Here is a 24,993-nt window from a genome sequence, read left to right as displayed (position 1 = left end):
AAGTAAACCTTCTTTAACAGGGCTCTCTCTGTCACTCCATACAATCGTAGTTCCAATTTCATTTCAATATTAAGCAACCAAAGTCCATGAAATTTTGCAGACATATTCTAGAAACTTAATATCTGTGCCTGTGGTGTTTTAGATTTTTCAAAAAATATGTAGTTTTAAAATTACATGGGCTCAAGGATTTGTATGTGAATATTTAAGACCGCGTAACTTTGAAACCGAATATTTTAATAGAAATCTGGAAAACCACAGGCATAGATATTAGTTTCTAGAATATGTCTGCAAAATTTCATGGACTTTGGTTGCATAATATTCAAATGAAATTGGAACTACGTTTGTATGGAGCGAGTGACGGAGAGACCCCTCAAGCGCAACTTGAGAATGACTCGGATCTTTTTTCAAACGTCACTTCCGGTGTAAATGGCCGCCAAACAGAGCAGTTGTTTTATAACTGCTATCATTCATTGAAGTGGCACATTATGGGTGATCCCAAAATTAAATCAAATATCCCAAATATTAAGAGGGCTCTCTCCGTCACTCGTTTCATACAATCGTAGTTCCAATTTCATTTGAATATTAAGCAACCAAAGTCCATGAAATTTTGCAGACATATTCTAGAAACTAATATATATGTCTGTGGTTTTCCAGATTTCCGTTAAAATATTCGGTTTCAAAGTTTAAAAATTTACATACAAATCTTTGAGCCCCTGTAATTTTAAAACTACATATTTTTAGAAAAATCTAAAACACCACAGACACAGATATTAGTTTCTAGAATATGTCTGCAAAATTTCATGAACTTTGGTTGCTTAATATTCAAATGAAATTGGAACTACGATTGTATGAAACGAGTGGAAACGAGTGACGGAGAGAGCCCTGTTAAATAGTCGCGCCTATAACATAGTTGAACTCAAAAAAAAATCGATATAAAAAATCGGTATAGTTCGATTGTTATTCGAATGAATCGCCCATCGTTCTAAATAGTGCCATAGACAGTTTTACGCTGTCGATCATAGATCTTATTTTTAGATAGTTCTCTTAATATTCGATTTCCATTTCCTCGGCCACTTCCTCTACGACGTATTGCTGGGAAGTGTCATCTTCAGATGTCGGCGCTGATTTCGTCTGCAAAAAAAATAAACAATGGTACTGATTCTCTTGGCAACTAGATTTTAGAGTATCTGCTACCTCTTCTTACTAATGTAAAATGAAAAGGACAGACATAGTTTGACAGTTTTAAATTTAATTTAGAGTTGTTAAACCTCGTGATTTTAGCTGCCAGTCGCGAGCTATATGTTTAAATTTGTAGCGTGCACTAAAATTTAGAATCTTTAAATGTAAAATTTATGTTCTGTCCTTTTTTAGCAATACTAAAAGGAGGAGGATGCAGATACTCTAAATTTAGTTTAAAGAAAGACAACAGAATCGGTGCCAATAATTCGAATTTTGAAAAAAAAAAAAAAAAAAACAGTCAAGTACTAGTCGGACTCGTAGACGAAGGGTTCCGTGCCATCTTACAAGAAATACTTGATGGATATTATAAATGCGAAAGTGTGTGTGTCTGTCTGTCTGCTACCTTTTTACGGCCCAATAGTTAAACCGATTCTGACGAAATTTGGTACAGGGTTAGCTTATATCCCGGGGACGGACATAGGCTACTTTATATCCCGGAAAATCAAAGAGTTCCCACCAGATTCCTAAAAACCTATCCGCTTAACCGATTTGTATGAAATTTGGTACAGAGGTAGCTTGCGTCCCTGTAATTGACATAGGCATTTTATCCCGGAAAACAAAACAGTTCCCACGGGATCTTCAAAACCTAAATCCACGCGGACGAAGTCGCGGGCATCCTCTGCTACTTAATACTTTAAATATTTTTTTGTGATGTAAACATAAATTCACGGTTTTCGCATTTTTCCCTTTACTTGTGCTATAAAACATTGCTACCTGCCTTTCATGATTCTAGGTCAACGGGAAGTATCCTATAGGTTTTGATTCCCTGGTCTTGACAGACAGACAGATAAAGTGATCCTGTAAGGCATAGGTGTAACTTATAATAGTGGTAACAAAAAAAACCGGCCAAGTGCGAGTCAGACTCGCGCACCGAGGGTTCCGTACTCGGACATTTTGCACGATCGACGACGAATCAAAAACTATTGTGCATAAAACTAAATGAAAATCTGTTTTAGAGTGTACAAATAAACCCCTTTCATATGATACCCCACTTGATATAGTTATCCTATTTTGAAAATTGAAAATACTAATAATTTTATTATGAACATGTTTTAATATTTTTTTGTGATGTAACAACAAATTCGCCGCTTTTGGATTTTTTCCTTTGTTCTACAAGACTAACCTACCTTCCAAATTAGGTATACCCTATAGGTTTTCTTGACAGACACGACAGACAGACAACGAAGTGATCTTATAAGGGTTCCTTTTTTCCTTTTGAGGTATGGAACCCTAAAAAACCTAAAAAAGAGTTCTTCAACTCACCATAGAGCCGTCCCGCTTCGGCCTGTGTCGCTTCGGCCACGGTTTCCTTAGATGCACGTGGTCGTAGTGGGACTTCATCTCGGCCTTCTGACGGTACGCCGTGTGGCATATCTCACACTTGAATCGTTTCTCATCCGAGTGAACCTAAAAAATGGAGATGACTATTTTTAAACAGAACCTCGAGTTCTTATCGAGAACTTTAGATTCTCGGCTTCAAATTGAACTGCACAACATTAGAACTTGCGACTCATGGTTTTTTTTTTATAACAAGTGTAAATTAAAAATTTATAGCACCCCCGACGATCCAAAGTATCTGAGTTTTCCAAAACATCATTTTCAAATAAATAATTATGTATTTAGGCAACGTCCATCTTGACAGCTTGACATTTGTCTATTGACATAATATTATGAACCTAACGGTTATCTAACCTTCTTTTCTGCAAGAAAACTAGAAAAGAGCTGATAACTCTTAAACGGCTGAACCAATTTTTTTAGATTATAGCTAAGAACACTCTCGATCAAGCGACCTTTCAAACAAAAAAAACTAAATTAAAATCGGTTCATTCGTTTAGGCGCTACGATGCCACAGACAGATACACAGATACACAGACACACAGATACACAGATACACACGTCAAACTTATAACACCCCTCTTTTTGGATCGGGGGTTAAAAAAGAATATTAGCCATTTTAAATGACTAATATTCGCCTTTCCTCTCCAACTAAGCGTCAGGCTTGTGCTAGGAGTAGGTACGACAATAGTGCAACGGGCGGGGTTTGAACCGTCGACCTTTCGGTTTTCAGTCCACTCCTTTACGGTTTAAGAACCTAAGGTTCTCGGCAAGAACTTGAAGTTCTCGGGCAAAAACGTAAATTTTGGTATACTCACGCCCATAATATGTCGATATAGATTCCCCTTGTTAGCGAACGATTTGTCGCAGTTTGCATTTTATATCTGATCGTTTGCGCTGACCAAAGCCTTGTATATAGCGATGCGCTTACGACAGACGGTTCGTTATAAGTTGTACTACCATGTTTCATAAAAAAACTTATTTTTAAAGAGAATCTCTAGTTCTTATCGAGAACTTTAGATTCTCGGCTTCAAATTGAACTGCACAACATGAGAACTTGCGACTCATGGTATAAGAACCTAAGGCACTTGGCAAGAACTTGAAGTTCATATATGTCGACATATGTCGATGTAGATTTCTCTTATTAGCGAACGATTTGCCACAAAATTTGCATTTCATAATCTGGTCGTTTTATAGCGATGCGCTTACGATAGACGGTTCGTTATAACTTGTTACCATGTTTCATAAAAAAAACTTACTTATATTTAAACAGAACCTCGAGTTCTTATCGAGAACTTTAGGTTCTCGGCTTCAAATTGAACACCACAACATGAGAACTTGCGACTCATGGTATAAGAACCTAGGGTTCTCGGCAAGAACTTGAAGTTCTCGGGCGAAAACGTAAATTTTGGTATACTCACGCCCATATGCCGGTGTAGATTACCCCTGTTAGCAAAGGTTTTGCCGCAAAGTTTGCACACTATGTCTGGTCGCTTGCGTGGGTAGATGCCGTGCGCGGAGCGATGTTGACACAAAAGACGGTTGGTTATGAAAGCCTTCCCGCACGTCTCGCAGGAGTACGGTCGTTCGTTTGTGTGCAGCCTAAGATGCTCTACGTACTGCCATTGGGCCTGGAACAAAAACCCGGTCAAGTGCGAGTTTGGGCTCGTACAAGGATGGTTCCGTAGACTCAAGATTTTCAGAAACATTTTTTACTAGCGACCCGCCCCGGCTTCGCACGGGTGGACATTTATTTTTTCTATTTTCCGGGATAAAATATAGCCTATACGGATTCGGAAGAATCCCTCTAAGTAATGGTAAAAGAAATTTTGAAATCGGTCCAGTAGTTTTTGAGCCTATTCAATACAAACATACAAAAATACAAAGGTTTCCTCTTTATAATATTAGTATAGAAGTATAGACTATGAGATGTTATTAAGTACCATCGTACCAGATTTAACACTTTTTATCTTTTTTATTTTCTTGGCAGCCAGTTTGAAATTTTTATTACCTGTTGTTGCAACGGCAATAAAAATATATATTCTGTGATTGACTATCTACCTATTAGGGTTCACGAGATACAGCCACGAAAGACAGACAGACGGACAGAGGAGACTTAGTAGTAGGGTAAAAATATATAAGCCATTTAGAATTTAGTAATTGAGTCGTAATAAGTATAGAATTAAGAGTTCATAATGACGGCTTTGGAATGGCCTTAGAACAGCTGTTCTGTTTGGCGGCTATTCTAAATACGGACGGAAGTAACATTTGAGTTGCTTCCGTCCGTATAGTTAAGGTTAGGTTAGGTTAGTTAATCTTTACTTGAAAGGGTCCAGTTGAGTCGTAATAAGTATAAAATTAAGAGTTCACAATGGCGGCTTTAGAATGGCCTTAGAACAGCTGTTCTGTTTGGCGGCTATTCTAAATACGGACGGAAGTAACATTTGAGTTGCTTCCGTCCGTATAGTTAAGGTTAGGTTAGGTTAGTTAATCTTTACTTGAAAGGGTCCAGTTTAAGAAATTAGCTCGTGTATGGACTAAATTTAGTCTATTTTTATATAAACCTGTGAGGATGATACTGGCATTGGCGCAATTAAAATGGCCATAAGCCTACGTTGTCGTATTAGTTTACAAATAGCGAAAAACCAAATTAAATTTGAATTTCGCGGGCGGACCCGTCGCTTCCACCTTAAAGAAGATCTTATTTTAAGAGACTCGTGCTCAATAGTGGGCCGGCGATGATTTGATAACGATGAAGAGAGATGCACTATACAGGTTGCATACAATAAAGCTTACCTTAAAGAACCTCCCGCAAAGTTCGCACATCACCTTTTTCTTCATGGTCGGGTAAAAGGTCCGAGTCTTGTCCGGGTGGTCGCGTCGGAAGTGACCGTGGTACTGTCTCAGTGTTGCCACTTTCAGGCCGCACTGAAATAAACACAAAATAATAGTACACTAGAATCCCCACCATTTTACCCGGCTGAGTTTGTTGTGGGCTCCTCTCAGACTTGGGCGCTTTTGGAACCCTCGTAGCTTTAGTTTTGAGTAACGTAATTAATTATCACCACTATATCGTACAAGATTAACAATTTCGACCATCAAAAGGAGTACAATTGTACCTACTTTGAATAAATGATTTTGACTTTGACTTTGATTTCGTCAGCGCGGATTTAGGTTTATTTAAATGTCCCGTGGGAACTCTTTGATTTTCCGGGATACAAAATTGCCCATATCAATTTCCGGGATGCAAGCTACCTCTCTTTCATATAAATCGGTCAAACCGATGGACTTTTAAAAATCCCGTGGGTACTCTTTGATTTTCCGGGATAAAAAGCAGCTTATGTCCTTCCCCAGGATGTAAGCTAAAGCTGTACCAAATTTCATCAAAATCGGTTAAACTGCTGGGCCGTAAAAAGCTAGCAGACACACAATATTAGTATGGAAGTATAAACTAGTAGAACTAGTGGAACATCGAAACTTCGACGTCATTGACAGACGTGATATTTTGTTCCTCGAGGGCATTATTTTGAATACAAAGCGAAGCGAAGGATTCTATACTAGAATCCTGAGCGTAGCGAGGAATTCAATATAAGTACGCCACCCGAGAAAAAAATAATTTGGCCCCAAATGACACACACTATTTTTAACCCCCGACCCAAAAAGAGGGGTGTTATAAGTTTGACGTGTGTATCTGTGTATCTGTCTGTGGCATCGTAGCTCCTAAACTAATGAACTGATTTTAATTTAGTTTTTTTTGTTTGAAAGGTGGCTTGATCGAGAGTGTTCTTAGCTATAATCCAAGAAAATGGGTTCAGCCGTTTGAAAGTTATCAGCTCTTTTCTAGTTCTTACTGTAACCTTCACTTGTCGGGGGTGTTATAAATTTATAATTTACACTTGTTCATCACTACCTTCGAGAACAAAACAATACACGTATTCACTCATTTTGAGTGGTTTTGGGACTTGTGTGGTGCTGCGTGGTGGTGGTGCGTATTGCTTGCTTGGTGGCTGGCTTTTCCTGCGTGTTTAGCAGTGGGAGGGCGGGCGGTGCATACCGCACGCTGCGTGTCGCACCACACAGATTTGTCTGGTTAAGTGGATTATAGCAAACTAGAGGATGCCCGCGGCTTCGCCCGCGTGGATTTCGGATTTTCCGGGATAAAAAGTAGCCTATGTCCTTCTCTGGGATGTATCCCATGCCTGTACCAAATTTCATTAAAATCGGTTCAGCGGTTGGGCCGTGAAAACGTAGCAGACAGACAGACAAACTTTCGCATTTATAATATGGACTATATATTATATAAGTATGGATTAAACTGTTGTTTCCTTGTATATCATGGACTTTCGCAAAGTAACGCCTGCTTCTGTACAACTTTAGGAGCATGAAAAAGTGAAAATAAATTGTAATACCTGTTCACATGTAAGTGGTCCGGTAACTTCTGGCTTCTTATACACACTTGAAGGCTTCATAAACTCGTTTTGATTCCTCTTCGCTTTTTGGTGTTCTATTATGCTGTACGATTGAATAAAAATAAGATTAAAAACATTGACTATTTCAATGTGTTTGGTCGTAAAGTAGCTATTATTTCATACATTTATATAATACTAGCTGTGCCCGCGACTTCGTTCGCGTGGAATAGTGACTTTTCGCTCAGCATGTACGTTAAAAATGTTCGCCGTGATTCTTTAAATTGACATAACTTTTTTATTTATGAACCGATTGACATGAAATAAACACTAAATGTTAAGTGAAGCTCACTACAATATATTAGTGAAAACCGTATCTAAATCGAATAAGCCGTTTCTGATGTTAGCGTGCACAAACACACAGACAAACAGACAAAAAAAAAATTAATTACAATTTCGGGTTCGGCATCGATATAATAACAACCCCTGCTACTTTTTTTTTATATATTTCCATTGTACAGACTTTTCTACAATTTTATTACATGTATAGATAAAGTTGACTATTACCGCACAGTTGGTCAGCTAGCGAGAACGTGCGATAATATTTTATTACAGAACAAGTGCGGTAATGTTAATGCGCCTTCCCAAGCGCGCGCCACCACACACGATCCTCCGCATCCGTCTCCGTAGCAGAACCAGAGTGACCGACATAGCTCAGCGAATTAGCCAGCTGAAGTGGCAATGTGTAGGCCCCGTCCGCCGCAGAACCGACGGCCAATGGGGCAGACGTGTTCTGGAGTGGAGACCGCGTACCGGTAAGCGCAGTGTGGGACGACCTCCAGCCCGCTGGACCGATGACCTGAAGAGGGTGGCGGGGAGCGGGTGGATGAGGACCTTTGGAGGTGTTTGGTGGCGCGCTCTTGGAAAGGCCTATGTCCAGCAGTGGACGCATACAGGCTGATGGATGGATGGAAGGTAATAATACTCACAACTCGCTATCGTGTTTGATGGACACGCCCAAGTGGAATTTGAACGCTTCTTCATCCGCGAACAGAATGTCGCAACGTTCGCAGTGCGTCGCGGTATCCCACTGTGAACAATATATTATAGTTATTTTTCACCTCACTAGCTCGAAAAGAGCGCCTTTGCTGTCTAATACCAGTGAGCAAAAATCGTTTTTGCTCACTCAGTGAGAAAAAGTGTTGTTCTCAAGAAAAGTTCGAAATCTTCTATTGTGTCACTTGTAAAAATTTATTTGAATAAAAATATATTATATTCTATTCCTATTGCACACGGAAACGTAAATACGTGACCGGGCGTGGCTGCGAGTCCCGTCAAAAGCTCTCATGTCCCTGTTTCTCTCTCCCTAAAGACAAAGATATGAGTTCACATGATAGAATGAAATGGTTTATTAAATTTTAGGCTGCAGTGCTATTTTTTTTAACAAACATTTTTTTTCAGAATGACCCGTCGTGCGACAGACTAAACAGAAGTTGCTATGACTGATAGTGACAATCGCTATTGAGTAGGTCAAGTGATAGTATACCCGGTCCTGATCGCACTGTGTCGCGTGTCTGGCGCTCTTGTGTCTCTCCAACTCCTCATCGTTGACCAACTTGAGGCCACACACGGGGCACAAGCTCTCTGGAGTATGCTTGATCCCCATGTGGTCCATCAGAACCGTGTATCGCCTGTTGAGATAAATAAATACGTTACTTGTGTCACAAGGGGCCAAAGTGATATTTTGTTCCTCGATGGCACAGTTCACGACAGTTAGGGAACTTCTAACAAACCGGCGAGGCTTCGACGTCACTGGCAGGCGTCAAATGTTAGTATATTTGACACAAGTAGCCCTAAGGTAGCCTTATTTTTCTTTGATTTTTCGTCACTAAAGCCTTAAAATATAGCCTAACTACAGGATGCTCGCGACTTCGTCGGCGTGGATTAAGGTTTTTAAAGATCCCGTGAGAACTGTTAGATTTTCCGGTATAAAATGCCTGTCAATTACAGGGACGCAAGCTACCTCGGTACCAAATTTCATACAAATCGGTTAAGCGGATGGGTTTTTAGGATTCCAGTCGAAATTCTTTGATTTTCCGGGATAAAAAGTAGCCTATGTCCGTCCCCGGGATTTCAGCTAACCCTGTACCAAATTTCGTCAGAATCGCTTAAACTGTTGGACCGTGAAAAGGTAGCAGACAGACAGACAGACACACTTTCGCATTTATAATATTAGTATGTATAAAATCATTTTTTTTTTTACTATATCAACGATTCAGGTACAAATCGAGAGTTGCTTCACTCTAATTCACTCTGTCAAGGGTGTTATTTTTAATTCAGAACGAAGCGAAGTATTCTATAGGATCTAATCCTGAGAAATTCAATATATACCGCTCGAGAACAAAATATTTTGGCCCTGTGTGACACACACTATTATTCATCACACTAATATTATAAAGGCGAAAGTTTGTATGTGTGTGTGTGTGTGTGTGTGTGTGTGTGTGATATTTGTTACTCCTTCACGCAAAAACTACTAGATGGTTTTGGCTGAAATTTGGAATGGAGATAGATAATATCCTGGATTAGTACATAGGCTACTTTTTATCCCGGAAAATCAAAGAGTTCCCACGGGATTTTGAAAAACCTAAATCCACGCGGGCGAAGTCGCGGGCATCGGCTAGTCATATCTATGAGAAAAAACAAAACGCACACAATATATACAAGTGTAAAGAAAAAATTTATAACACCCCCGATTGCAGCCAAGCGCTAGTCAATATAAAAAAAAAAGAAATTTGTGATGTACACGCGGACGAAGCCGCGGGCTTAAGCTAGTTAATGAATACTTACAAGTAATCTTCAGGGCAGTGTGGACATTGGTACCTAATGCCCCTATGTTTCATGCCGTGCTGTTTCGCTGGTTCACTGAAACAATTTAGATTATTCAACATAGGAGTACAGTACTACTATTTTTAGGGTTCCGTATCTCAAAGGAAATACGGAACCCTTATAGGATCACTTTTTTTTTAAGCTATAGTTATTAAGAATATTAGCCATGTTAAATGACTAATATTCCCCTTTCCTCTCCAACTAAGCGTCAGGCTTGTGCTAGGAGTAGGTACGACAATAGTGCAACGGGCGGGGTTTGAACCGACGACCTTTCGGTTTTCAGCCCACTCCTTTACCGGTTGAGCTATTGAGGCTTACAATCACTTTATTGTCTGTCTGTCCGTCTGACGTGTCTCTAAGGAAAAATATTGGATACTTCCCGATGACCTAGAATCAGGAAGGTAAGGTCTGATAGCACAAGTAAAGGGAAAAAATCTCAAAACTGTGAGTTTGTGGTAACACAAAAAAATTTAAATATGTTGATGAACAAATAAAATTAGTATTTTCAATTTTCAAAGTAAGATGACTATACCAAGTGGGGTATCATATGAAGTGGCTTTACCTGTGGCTAAAACAGATTTTTGTTTATTTTTATGCATAACAGTTTGTCGTGGAAAATGTCGGAAAAAATACCCGAGTACGGAACCCTCGGTGCGCGAGTCTGATTCGCACTTAGCCGGTTTAAAAAAATGGCCGAGGAGATACTTTTTTTTTCTCTCGTCTGGCTTTTTACAGATTAGCCAATGTCAAGTTTGTAGTTATTTACAAGTTAGGAAGGTTAGGACCATAAAAGTATGGACTTCGTCTGTGCCGGCGCTCGCCGACACACGCGCGGCGCCCCTGCAGCGCTTTCCAGTCAGTTCCACCACCAAAAAACAACAGTAAAACATAAAAACCGGCCACTTTTAATAAAGAAAACACTCCAAAAGGCACCGCACGCGCGCCAGCAAACGCCAACACAGACGAAGTCCTCGAGGAGACACTTACGGAGCAGTGCTGGTAAAGTCGCACAGGTTGCAGCTGAACTTGGTGGCGTGTCTCGCTGATATGTGAGTTTGCAGCAACTTTGCCGTCTTGAACTTGAACTTGCATACTTCACACGCGTAGAGCCCATCCTCCTGTGGATGAGATGGTACAGGGTTGGGGAGACACTTACGGAGCAGTGCTGGTAAAGTCGCACAGGTTGCAGCTGAACTTGGTGGCGTGTCTCGCTGATATGTGAGTTTGCAGCAACTTTGCCGTCTTGAACTTGAACTTGCATACTTCACACGCGTAGAGCCCATCCTCCTGTGGATGAGATGGTACAGGGTTGGGGAGACACTTACGGAGCAGTGCTGGTAAAGTCGCACAGGTTGCAGCTGAACTTGGTGGCGTGTCTCGCTGATATGTGAGTTTGCAGCAACTTTGCCGTCTTGAACTTGAACTTGCATACTTCACACGCGTAGAGCCCATCCTCCTGTGGATGAGATGGTACAGGGTTGGGGAGACACTTACGGAGCAGTGCTGGTAAAGTCGCACAGGTTGCAGCTGAACTTGGTGGCGTGTCGCGCTGATATGTGAGTTTGCAGCAACTTTGCCGTCTTGAACTTGAACTTGCATACTTCACACGCGTAGAGCCCATCCTCCTGTGGATGAGACAGGATGTTCAATAGAGTATTTTACCATTTTTAGGGTTCCGTACCTCAAAAGGAAAAACGGAACCCTTATAGAATCACTTTGTTGTCTGTCTGTCCGTCCGTCCGTCGTGTCTGTCAAGAAAACCTACAGGGTACTTCCCGTTGCCCTAGAATCATGAAATTTGGCAGGTAGGTAGGTCTTATAGCACAAGTAAAGGAATAAATCCGAAAACCGTAGAAAAATTTAAAATGTGTTTCAATTTTCAAAGTAAGATAACTATACCAAATGGCGTATTATATGAAAGGGCTTTACCTGTACATTCTAAAACAGATATTTACTTAATTTTATGTATAATAGTTATTGATTTATCGTGCAAAATGTCGGAAAAAATACCCGAGTAAGGAATCCTCAGTGCGCGAGTCTGACTCGCACTTGGCCGGTTTTTTTGTTGAAATCTGTAATTAGGGCGGAAAAGCGGGTACTTACACTATTATGCAGCGCGATGTGTCTTTTGTATGCGTATTCATTCATGAATCCTCTATAACAAAACTCGAAAGTGAACGCCGCGTTCTTATACTTAGTATACAGTCGGTTCCTTATTTCTACCAACTGTTCTTCTACACTCAACTTAGTTATTGAAAAAATCGCATCGTTCAAGTCATCGGAAAAAATAGGTGTTTATAATACTTAAAATACTTGATGCTTTCTATGGAAAAAGGACGCCATAATTTTTTTTTTTTAATTTTGCCGCATTAAATTTTAAAAAATGTTTGCGTATTATTTCATATAGCTTGATAAATATTTAAGATTACCTTTATTTTTGAGCAGCTAAAATTAAAAGAGAGTACTCACACAATTTTTTTTTGTTGAAACTGGTAAAAATGCTTTTAAAGGTATTTTTTTTTTTGTTGAAATCGGTAATTAGGGCAGAAAAAGCGGGTACTTACACTATTATGGAGCGCGATGTGTCTTTTGTATGCGTATTCATTCATGAATCCTCTATAGCAGAACTCGCAAGTGAACGCCGCGTTCTTATACTTAGTATACAGTCGGTTTTTTATTTCTATCAACTGTTCTTCTAAACTCAACTTGGTAATTGAAAAAATCACATCGTTCAAGTCATCGGAAAAAATAGGTGTTTATAATACTTAAAGTACTTGACGCTTTCTATGGAAAAAGGACGCCATATTTTTTTTTTTTTTTAATTTTGCCGCATTAAATTTTAAAAAATGTTTGCGTATTATTTCATATAGCTTGATAAATATTTAAGATTACCTTAATTTTTAAGAAGCTTTTTTGAGCAGCTAAAAATAAAAGAGAGTACTCACACAATTTTTTTTTGTTGAAACTGGTAAAAATGCTTTTAAAGGTATTTTTTTTTTTGTTGAAATCGGTAATTAGGGCAGAAAAAGAGGGTACTTACACTATTATGGAGCGCGATGTGTCTTTTGTATGCGTATTCATTCATGAATCCTCTATAGCAGAACTCGCAAGTGAACGCCGCGTTCTTATACTTAGTATACAGTCGGTTTTTTATTTCTATCAACTGTTCTTCTAAACTCAACTTGGTTATTGAAAAAATCACATCGTTCAAGTCATCGGAAAAATATGCTTTTCCATAATTGCGTAGGACGGTTTTCCGCTTCCTTTGCATTCTGTTTCTTTTTAACACTTCAGGGTCAAATTTGTCGATGACTTTTTTTGGTTTAGTGCTTTCATCGTTTTGGCTCTGATCGCCTTCGCTGTTTTGGTCGTTTTCATTGTCTTCGTCTGGAGGTTATGAAAGAAAGAACGAAAGAAATAATAAATAAGAGGCAAATAAAACATCTGACTGACGCTAGAGGTGAACGTTACATAAATAGGCCACTCGGGGTCAATGCCGCGTCAAGGCAGGACAAACTACTGGACTGATCAGGTTGTTTGGGATGCAGATAGTTACTACATATACTATTTTAAATCCGAAAGTGAATCTGTTTTACAATTAGTTTATTATTATTGAAACATACCTTCAGAGAAGTCATCTGGCACCCACTTTCCACGATTTTCATCATTTTCGTCCCATGTTTCATCATTTTCTTGATTTTCGTCCCACGTTTCATCATTTTCTTGGTTTTCCTCCCAAGTTTCATTATTGTCTTGATTATCATCCCAGGTTTCATTATTTTCTTGATTATCATCCCAAGTTTCATTTTCTTGTTTGTCATCCCATGTTTCATTGTTCTCTTCATTCTCATTCCACGTTTCGTTGTTTTCTTGATTTTCATCCCATGTTTCATTATTTTCATTATCAATTTTACATTCATTTTTAACATTGAGAGGATCTGTATTTGAAACACCATCTTTTCCTTCATAAATTATATTTTCAACTTCTTTTTTAATATCTTGCATTTCTGTGTCTGATTCCGAGTGCATTTCCAAATAGTCTTCTGTGATGACTGTTTCTTCTACAGATTCTTCATAAAATTCTTGTTCTTCATAATTTTCCACCGGGACTTCACACAGCGTTTCAGTTTCGATTTGACTATCGATTTCTGTTTTACTGTTATCCATTATAGGCATATCTATTTTACTGTCGTCAATTAAAGGCATATCTTTCGTATTTTCATCGGTTATTATCGGCATATGTTTTTGAATGTTTTTCGTAACTACTACATTTTTATTACTCTGGGAACTGGTTGGAATAACTTTGGCTTTTTCTTGAATAATCAGTTTTGAGCGATTCTCTTGGTTTGTTGATATATTTGATTTACCTTGGGATTGCTTATTTTTGGGTATATTTTGAGTAATAGGTTGCTGAACATTTTTCATAATAGGCACAGTTTTAACTGGAGCTTTTATGTTTTTGGGTTTTTGTTGTATTGCTGTTGTGGGTCTGTTTAGTGTAGTGGGTACATTTTTGGGCACATTTTGCTCGGTCGGCATTATTATGCGATCACCTACTATCATTGGAAGCAGCTGTTGTTTATTCATCACAACCGACATTTTACTTTTGTTTAAATCTATGCCTATTGGTACACCCTGTTTATTTCTGATAATAGCTTTATTATTTTTTTCTAATTCTTGAACAATAGCTCTGTTATTATTAAAGATTAACTGAGTGTTTTTCAGTAATATTTCCTCTTTTTTGACAATTTTGAATTTCTTGTCAATGACTACATCTACGACTGGTAGATATTCCACTTTGATCTGGGTCTGTTCTGGATTGTCGGTATTTATTTCTTTTTTAATAACAAGATTATTATCAAATACTGGCGTGTTTACATTTGTAGCTTGGTTAGATTCATTACGTTTGACAATGTTTTTACCAGATTGTCTGTTAGCATATGTTGTTTGAATAGATACGTTTTGTGTTTCATTTTTTTTAGGTATTTGCGTTACATTTATTTTAGGTTTCGGTGCTATTTGTAGTAAATTGGGTGCTGTCTGAGCCTTTTTTAATGAAATAGGTGTTGAATTTTGAGAATTTTTTAGTAACCTCGGTGATGGATATGTCTTAGGAGTTATTTGCTGTAAATGAGGGGTATTATTAGGTTTAGGAGGGATAGGTGAGAAGTTAAAGGGTGGTTTTGGTGCTAATCGTGGCAATTTTGGTGCTACGGGCGTCATTTTGTCAATCCTTATGCTACTACCTCCAGATACTTTGGGTGTATTGGGCGTTTTTATATTAATAACTGTCAGTTCATCCAATTCAGTACTAGATGATGGGCGAATTACAACTTGGTTATTACTATCGAAGTTCTCATTGTTCTGGGAGCTTTCTTTTATGAACAGATCGCAATGATCATAGTTTATGAATAGTTTCTCCAAATTCGACGTTAGTCCGTGTTTCTCACGTTTTATTTTCATAAATTCTTCTTTTATTGACTGAAATATTAATATAAAATTTAGTTACACATTGGCGCCGATTCTGTTATCTTTCTCTAAACTAAATTTAGAGTATGTGCGTCTTCCTCCTTTTAATATTGTTGGAAAGGGACAAAACATGAATTTTACATTTAAATACTCTAAATTTTAGTGCACGCTATAAATTTAAACAGTAGGCGCGCGACTGGCCGCTAAAGTCATGAGGTTTGACAGCTCTAAATTAAATTTAGAACTGTCAAGATATGTCTGTCCTTTTCATATTACATTAGTAAAAATAGGATGCGAATACTCTAGTTGCCAACAGAATCAGTACCATTATAGGTAAAGTAAGAACGAAGTGGGTACTCGGGAATGCACCTTAACCACTTGGCTATTACGTTTTTTAATAGGGCTTTCTTGGAACTATAATGATACTCACCCATTCAGTAGTCTTCAATAAATTAGTTATTAACAAGTCAGATGTGAGACTTTTCTCGCGGAACTTCTCAAAGTTTCTAAGTCTCTGGAGACACTCTGGACAAAATGTCTGCGACAAACGCAAATCATTGCTCATCTAAAGAAAGAAGAACATATATTTTTAGTATCAAAAGTATCAAAGTATCACCGGTTATACCTAAGGGTCTTAACAGGGGTTTAAGGGTCTGTTAACATATAAGTTACAAAATATAAATAAATAAATAGACCAAGTGCGAATCGGTTTGCACACTAGTGGAATTTCTCAAAGTTTCTAAGTCTCTGGACACACTAGGGGCAAAATGTCTGCGCAAATCGTTGCTCATCTGTTAACGGACAAGTTATAGATAAGTGATAGTCCCTACATAGTATAAAACAAAGTCACTTCCCATCGTTTATGTACGCTTAGGTTGAAATCTATAGATAGCACTTTGAATTTGCTTAGACTAGAGAGCTTTCATCTAAAATGCTGTCTCAGTCTTTTGAAATATAACAAAACTAGCTGATACCCGCGACTTCGTTCGCGTGGATGTAGGTTTTTTAAAATTCCCGTGAGACTCTTTGATTTTCCGGGATGAAAGGGTATAATCTATCTCCATTCTAAATTTCAGCCCAATCCGTCCAGTAGTTTTTGCGTGAAGGAGTAACAAACATACATACACACACACACACACACTCACACACACATACAAACTGTCTCCTTTATAATATTAGTGTGATAAACACAATGAAACTGACTGAAGTTTGGACTTCAATAAAAGTGTTTTCTTACCGGAAATCCAGTCAGATTTTGATATACTTCATCCAATTTGCAATCTGACATAGAAATTAATCGGCCTTCAGTCTCCAGACAAATCCTGCACACCTGGGAACAAATCAAATATGTATTTTTTAGGCTTCCGTACCTCAAAAAGAAAAACGGGACCCTTATAGGATCAGTTTGTTGTCTGTTTGTCTGTCAAGAAAACTTAGGGTACTTCCCGTTGACCTAGAATCGCGAAATTTAGCAGGAAGGTAGGTCTAATAGCACAAGTGAAGGAAAAAATCCGATAACCGTGAATTTGTGGTTACAACACAAAAAAAATTTTTAAAGTAAGATAACTATACCAAGTGGGGTACCATATGAAAGGGCTTTACCTGTACATTCTAAAACAGACTTATTTATTTTAATGCATAATAGTTTTTGATTTAACGTCGGATAAAATGTCGGAAAAATACCAGAGTATGGAACCTTCGGAATGGCAACATGCACTGTTCAAAGACTTTGATTATTTAGGGACTAGCTGATGCCCGCAGCTTCGCCCGTGTGGATTGGTCAGATCCCCTGCAGCATCAGGATTGAGGAGTTGGACTCCAAATTTTTTATGAAACAATGTCGCAAAGTTCCTCTATCGATTAAAAAAGAAATGACGCAAATCGGTTCAGAAATCTCGGAGATTTCGGTGTACATAGGTAGAAAAACACAACTCCCTTTTTGAAAGTCGGTTAAAAAAGTAGCCTATTTTACTCTCTGGTCAATTCTCTACTTGTCTGTGAAAATCCCGTCAAAATCGGTTCAGCCGTTCCCAAGATTAGCTTTTTCAAACAGACAGACAGACAGACAGACAGACAGACAGGCAAAAATTTTAAAAACGTGTGATTCAGTTATAGTATCATTCAAATAACCATATGACCTTAATATGCGGTAGTTATTTCGAAATTACAGACAGACACTCCAATTTTATTTATTAGTATAGAAGTATAGATTAGTATAGATAATAGATTGGCATGGCAGGGGCATGTAATGCGGAGGGAAGAAAATCATGTCACTAGAAATATGAGGAGAAATATAAAAAAGAGGAGAGGAAGACCAAAGAAAGGGTGTATCGATGAAAGAGGATATGTGTGGAAAAGGGGTGGAAAATGAGTTGATGTAAGACAGCTAAGTGAGTGGAAGAAAAAGACATGTTGTGCCGACCATGCATAGGTTGGGATAAAGGACAAGAAGAAGAAGGATGAATATTATTGTAAACTAGCTGATACCCGCGACTTCGTTCGCGTGGATGTAGGTTTTTAAAATTCCCGTGGGAACTCTTTGATTTTCCGGGATAAAAAGTAGCCTATGTGCTAATCCAGGGTATAATCTATCTCCATTCTAAATTTCAGCCCAATCCGTCCTGTAGTTTTTGCGTGAAGGAGTAATAAACATACACACACACACACACAAACACACATACAAACTTTCTCCTTTATAATATTAGTGTGATTGAACAATTGAAAAGAGCAACCGCCGAGTTTCTTGCTGGTTCTTCTCGGTACGAACGGCATTCCGAACCAGTGGTAAATTATTTGACGGTTCAAAAGCACTTGAAAAGTTTATTTGAATAAAAATCTATTCTATTCTATTCTATGACTTGTTAAACTTAACTGCAATTCCAAGGAACCAAAAGCTTAATTTGCTATAATCCGCTGAACCAGACAAATCTGTATGGTGCAACATGCAGCGTGCGACATGCACCGCCCGCCCTCCCACTGATAAACCTGCAGGAAAAGTTAGCAATACGCACCACCACCACGCAGCACTACACCAATCCCAAAATATATTAAGCTGTGGATATATTAAGATTATAATTCCTTGTTTATCATGGACTTCCGCAAAATAACGCCTGCTTCTAACATTTACCTGCAATTGTTCCACGAGTTGTTCATCTTCTGCCATTGCCTCATCATTTATGGTTTCCTGGGAATAAAGAGAATAAATACATTTTAATCATCATCCTTTTACCACAGAGTAATGACATTGGGAGGAAGAGTGCTTTTTTTAGGGTTCTGTACTCACAAGGTAAAAACGGCCCTATTAATGTCACTCTGCTGTCTGTCTGTCCGTCGTGTAGTCTCTAGCTCGTGGGCAAAATAAGTTACAAACCTGAAATTTGGTATTTGGTGAGAAAAACAGTAAAATATTCTTCACTAGCTGATACCCGTGACTTCGTTCGCATGGATGTAGGTTTTTTAAAATTCCCGTGGGAACTCTTTGATTTTCCGGGATAAAAAGTAGCCTATGTGCTAATCCAGGGTATAATCTATCTCCATTCTAAATTTCAGCCCAATCCGTCCAGTAGTTTTTACGTGAAGGAGTAACAAACATACATACACACACACACGCACACGCACACGCACACGCACGCACGCACGCACGCACGCACACACACACACACACACACACACACATAACACAACACACTTTATAATATTAGTGTGATTGTACACCAAAACATAGAAATGTGTTTGGTATAAAATGAACAACTATTAAAGCTTACCTGCAGTTGCTCTACAAAATGTTCATCTTCTGCCATTGTCTCATCGTCTAAGGTTTCCTGGGAACAAAGAGAATAAGTACATTTTAAATCATCATCCTTTTAGCATCGAGTAAGGAATGACCGCTGAAATGGAATTGGAGCACTATTCTCAGCTGCATTTTAAGTCTGACAATCCGCATTTGGCCAGCATGTTGGACTATGGCCTAAGCTCTATTCTGAGAGGAGACCCGTTCTCAAAAGTATCATATAGCTATCACGCACTGCAAGCTTCCAATGTAGTAACTTACAGTGAACGAACTAGATGGCGCCACCGGCAACTGAATCGCGCTAGCGAAGTTTTCACTATCATCATGATCATGGTCAACCCATCACTGGCCTACTACTGAGGACGGGTCACCTTGCAGAATGAGAGGGTTTGGCTATAGACCACCACGCTGGCCAAGTGCAGATTGGAGCACTATTCTTGGCGGCATTTTAAGTCTGACAATCCACATTTGGTTAGTATGGTGAACTATGGACTAAGCCCTATTCTGAGAGGAGTACCGTGCTCAGTAGTTGATCGGCAACGATGATGAATATAACACTCACCTGTATAACTAAAGGCACAGCGCCGACGCGCAGCTTCCGGAAGCCACTCTTAGTGCTGTACAAGTCGGCGCTGGCAAAGTGCTCAGAGCACACCACCGCGGTCGCCACCGCTGCAGGGTTCTTCGCGTACCATGCGTTCAGATCTAGCGCGTCTAACCAGAACTTACTTATTACGTACAAAAGTATCATACAGCTATCACACATTGTAAGCTTGCAATCTAGTAACTAACAGTGAACAAACTAGATGGCGCCACCGGCAACTGAATCGCGCTAGCGAAGTTTTCACTATCATCATGATCATGGTCAACCCATCACTGACCTACTACTGAGGACGGGTCACCTTGCAGCATGAGAGGGTTTGGCTATAGACCACCACGCTGGCCAAGTGCAGATTGGAGCACTATTCTCGGCGGCATTTTAAGTCTGACAATCCACATTTGGTTAGTATGGTGAACTATGGACTAAGCCCTATTCTGAGAGGAGTACCGTGCTCAGTAGTTGATCGGCAACGATGATGAATATAACACTCACCTGTATAACTAAAGGCACAACGCCGACGCGCAGCTTCCGGAAGCCACTCTTAGTGCTGTACAAGTCAGCGCTGGCAAAGTGCTCAGAGCACACCACCGCGGTCGCCACCGCTGCGGGGTTCTTCGCGTACCATGCGTTTAGATCTAGCGTGTCTAACCAGAACTTATTTATTACGTACTAAAGTATCATACAGCTATCACACATTGCAAGCTTGCAATGTAGTAACTTACAGTGAACGAACTAGATGGCGCCACCGGCAACTGAATCGCGCTAGCGAAGTTTTCACTATCATCATGATCATGGTCAACCCATCACTGGCCTACTACTGAGGACGGGTCACCTTGCAGAATGAAAGGGTTTGGCTATAGATCACCACGCTGGCCAAGTGCAGATTGCAGCACTACTCTCGGCGGCATTTTAAGTCTGACAATCCACATTTGGTTAGTATGGTGAACTATGGACTAAGCCCTATTCTAAGAGGAGTACCGTGCTCAGTAGTTGATCGGCAACGATGATGAATATAACACTCACCTGTATAACTAAAGGCACAGCACCCACGCGCAGCTTCCGGAAGCCACTCTTAGTGCTGTACAAGTCAGCGCTGGCAAAGTGCTCAGAGCACACCACCGCGGTCGCCACCGCTGCAGGGTTCTTCGCGTACCATGCGTTTAGATCTAGCGCTTCTAGCCAGAACTTACTTATTACGTACAAAAGTATCATACAGCTATCACACATTGCAAGCTTGCAATGTAGTAACTTACAGTGAACGAACTAGGTGGCGCCACCGGCAACTGAATCGCGCTAGCGAAGTTTTCACTATCATCATGATCATGGTCAACCCATCACTGGCCTACTACTGAGGACGGGTCACCTTGCAGAATGAGAGGGTTTGGCTATAGACCACCACGCTGGCCAAGTGCAGATTGGAGCACTATTCTTGGCGGCATTTTAAGTCTGACAATCCACATTTGGTTAGTATGGTGAACTATGGACTAAGCCCTATTCTAAGAGGAGTACCGTGCTCAGTAGTTGATCGGCAACGATGATGAATATAACACTCACCTGTATAACTAAAGGCACAGCACCCACGCGCAGCTTCCGGAAGCCACTCTTAGTGCTGTACAAGTCAGCGCTGGCAAAGTGCTCAGAGCACACCACCGCGGTCGCCACCGCTGCAGGGTTCTTCGCGTACCATGCGTTCAGATCTAACGCGTCTAACCAGAACTTGCGCATATCTTCTGAATCGGGGAACCTGCAATAAATATATTTTTTATCCGACTATGGCAAAGGAAAGGGTATAAGAGCAGCAGCTAAAATTAAATGATTTTTTACTTTTTAGTGTTTGGGGTTATTAATAGATCGTTCACACAGGCTGCGTAAGCGTAGACGTAGCGCGTTCCATTGCGTTGCGATGGAACTGTATGAAACATGGCACACCGCTTGCGTAAAGCGTAGACATATGCGTAACCCGGTGGTTAGGTTTACGCACGTAACTACGCACGTGTCACGTGTACGCAACCTTAGAGACGCCGCGCGCAGGGTCTACGAGGAATGCATCCTGCAAAGGTGCAATGATGTGCAGTGGAGATGGCACTATGTACTTTTGCTAATCCATGGCAGTCATTTTGAAACTATTATTATTTGTTTTCAGCAGCAATAAAAATACGTACTGAAAATTTCAACTCAATGGTTTATGAAATACAGCCCGCTGACAGACAGACGAACGGACAGTCTGCGGAGGCTTAGTCATAGGGTCCCATTGGCATCCTTCTGGAAACTCAATAAGCTTTTAATAGAGTAGCGCTTGACGCACAACAAACGGAAACCAGCCTAGAGAGAAGAGTAGTGCTTGGCTGGAATCAAACCTGAGGGCAAGTTTGTGGGAATGGGTATAATCTTTTATAACAAAATTCCTCAGCCAATTTTGGACTTGCCTTTACACAGGTTCAAAAATCTATTAAAAATATGCTCCTGAGAAAAGCATACTATACTATCGAAGATTATGTAAATGATAAAAAAGCGTGGATTTGACCTGCAATTCGCTCCAGCAATGCGCAGGACTTCAATTGCTTTTATACATGGCATAATATTGTATATCAAATCTTTGAAAAGAGCAACCGCCGAGTTTCTTGCTGGTTCTTCTCTGTAGGAAAGGCATTCCGAACCAGTGGTAGAAGCTTTTGACGATTCAAAAGAACTTGTAAAAGTCTAATTGAATAAAAATATTTTGAATTTAAATTTGAATTTGATGATGCAGCCCAAGATAGAGGGCGCTCGCCTAGAAGATGCCTTACTTACATATGGAACGAGATGTCACTTCGCTTTAGCACGCTGTCAGCATCATTGCTGCACAGCGGCACGCAGCACCGCATTTCAAACTTTGGTACCACCTTCCTTGCCATTCTGGTTACCTGCAAACCATACAATACAATTACTTATTGTACAGAAGAAGCATTACTTTGGGGAAGTCCATGATATTTTTTTTTTTATTCAGTCCACAAAACTGACCACAATTGAAAAAAACCACAATATGATACATGGACAAAGACACAATTGTGTCTTCTCGATGTGGACTCGGCATGCACTATCAAAGTATGTAGGCATACATAAACAAGGCATGCATTTATAAAGGATCAAAAATTTAATTTGCTGTAACCTGCCCTCCCACTGCTAAGTATGCAGGAAAAGCCAGCCACCAAGCAATCATCATCATCATCATTTATTCAAAGTCAAAGTCAAAATCATTTATTCAAAGTAGGTACAATTGTACTCCTTTTGATGGTCGAAATTGTTAACTTTGTACGATATAGTGGTGATAATTAATTACGTAACTTAAAACTAAAGCTACGAGGGTTCCAAACGCGCCCAAGTCTGAGAGGAGCCCACAACAAACTCAGCCGGGTATTCTTTTTTTTTATTATCACCACTTAACAAAATCACATAAACTTATTAGAACTATCTATTCATTATTTCATCAGCAAGCACCAAGTGCCACAAATCTATGTTGAAACATATGTGTTACTAGCTGTGCCCGCGACTTCGTTCGCGTGGAATAGTGACTTTTCGGGCAGCATATACTCTGTACGTTAAAAATGTTCGCCGTGATTCTTTAAATTGACATAACTTTTTTATTTATGAACCGATTGACATGAAATAAACACTAAATGTTAAGTGAAGCTTACTACAATATATTAGTGAAAACCGTATCTAAATCGAATAAGCCGTTTCTGATATTAGCGTGCACAAACACACAGACAAACAGACAAAAAAAATATTAATTAAAATTTCGGGTTCGGCATCGATATAATAACAACCCGTGCTATTTTTTTTTATATATTTCCATTGTACAGACACCACTTTTCTACAATTTTATTATATGAATAGATTCTGGTGGATTTGTGTGGTGGTACTTGGGGCTTGCTTTTCCTGCATGCATAGCAGTGGGGGGGTGGGTGGTGCATGTTGCATGCTTCATATTGTACCATACAGATTTGCCACTTTTTAGTGGATTACAGCAAATAAGTCTTTGATTCTTTGTTACAATTCATTAGGGCCTCGTGATCAGCCCATCGCTGGCTCACTACTAAGCCACTAAAAGAGCAACCGCCGAGTTTCTTGCTGGTTCTTCTCGGCAGGATGGTAAATTATTTTGACGTTTCAAAAGCACTTGTAAAAGTCTACTTGAATAAATCTATTAAGCACAGATCTCTCAGAATGAGATGAGTTTGGTCATAGTCTCCACTAACCTTCTTCTTCCAGCCCTTATCCCATGCTACGTGGGGTCGGCACAACATGTCTTCCTCTTCCACTCTCTTCTGTCATCCATCAACCTATCATCTACCTCTTTTATACGCATATCCTCTTTCACGCAATCCATCCACCTTTTCTTTGGTCATCCTCTTCTCTTTTTTCCTTCCACATGCATAGTCTCAACTAACGGCCAAAAGCAGATTGGCAGAACATCATGTACCGTGGAGGACGTTATGGAGAACTCTCAAGCACAGGTTATCCTTCACCTGTCTTCTTATAGCTATACTAAATGATGCCCGCGACTTCGTCCGCGGGATTTAGATTTTTTTAAATCCTGTGGGAAATCTGTTTTTCCGGGATAAAAAGTTGCCTATGCCAGTTTCCCGAATGCAAGAGGGATATCTTTTAATATAAGTCTTTACCCATACAATGTAATTTGTTATATGTATTTGGTTTGTCCGTCTCCGGGATATAAACTAACTCTGTACCAAATTTCGTCAAAATCGATTAAACTGTTGGGCCGTGAAAAGGTAGCAGGCAGACAGACAGACACACTTTCCCATTTATAATATTAGTACGGAAGTATGGATATGGATTATTCAGAAAATTCTTTCTGCTGATGCAATAATCAATAGTATGTGGTACAAAACCTTGATCATTTTAGTTTAATTACATATTAAAGCTTTCTAGGTGGCCAACTTGGCACATCTTTATAGTTCAAACATATAGCAATAACGATACGCGGGAAAATTCATGCAAACATTTTGGATGAATCAAAGACAAAGGAATTACAAGTAATGAAGCATAAATTGTGCTGCGGATTGATGAAAGATTTCTTTGCTTTGTAGGGATGGAACATGTAAAGAGAAAGCTTAAAACAATCTTTAGCTAGGTAACCTATGAAAAGTAAGAACCTCTTATCATACTTGTACGATGTTGGATACCACATTAATAGACAAGTCGCCATTCCCTCCAAATAATAAGGTCGCAAAGCATAATTTATATGCATTGCAAGGGCATGTAAT

General features: G+C 39.5%; 1 protein-coding gene across 1 annotated transcript; it reads right to left on the bottom strand.

Moving 5' to 3' along the window:
- Positions 1-801: 801 nt before the first annotated feature.
- Positions 802-24,993, bottom strand: LOC123879659. The gene is made up of 18 exons (XM_045927492.1): positions 24,895-24,993; positions 22,517-22,629; positions 21,281-21,470; positions 19,100-19,156; positions 18,463-18,519; positions 16,573-16,665; positions 15,766-15,900; positions 13,490-15,347; positions 12,907-13,253; positions 11,361-11,491; positions 9,828-9,902; positions 8,527-8,671; positions 7,970-8,070; positions 6,984-7,086; positions 5,371-5,502; positions 3,996-4,205; positions 2,503-2,646; positions 802-1,131 (listed from the first exon to the last, which is right to left on the bottom strand). The coding sequence occupies exons 2-18, from the start codon at positions 22,618-22,620 to the stop codon at positions 1,045-1,047; spliced, it is 3,969 nt and encodes a 1,322-aa protein (XP_045783448.1). The 5' UTR covers positions 22,621-22,629; positions 24,895-24,993; the 3' UTR covers positions 802-1,044.

The sequence above is a fragment of the Maniola jurtina genome, chromosome 28, assembly GCF_905333055.1.
Source record: "Maniola jurtina chromosome 28, ilManJurt1.1, whole genome shotgun sequence".
In the NCBI taxonomy this organism is placed as follows: domain Eukaryota; kingdom Metazoa; phylum Arthropoda; class Insecta; order Lepidoptera; family Nymphalidae; genus Maniola; species Maniola jurtina.
Note: the sequence above shows the minus strand (reverse complement) of the source record. Positions and strands in the feature narration are given on the sequence as shown.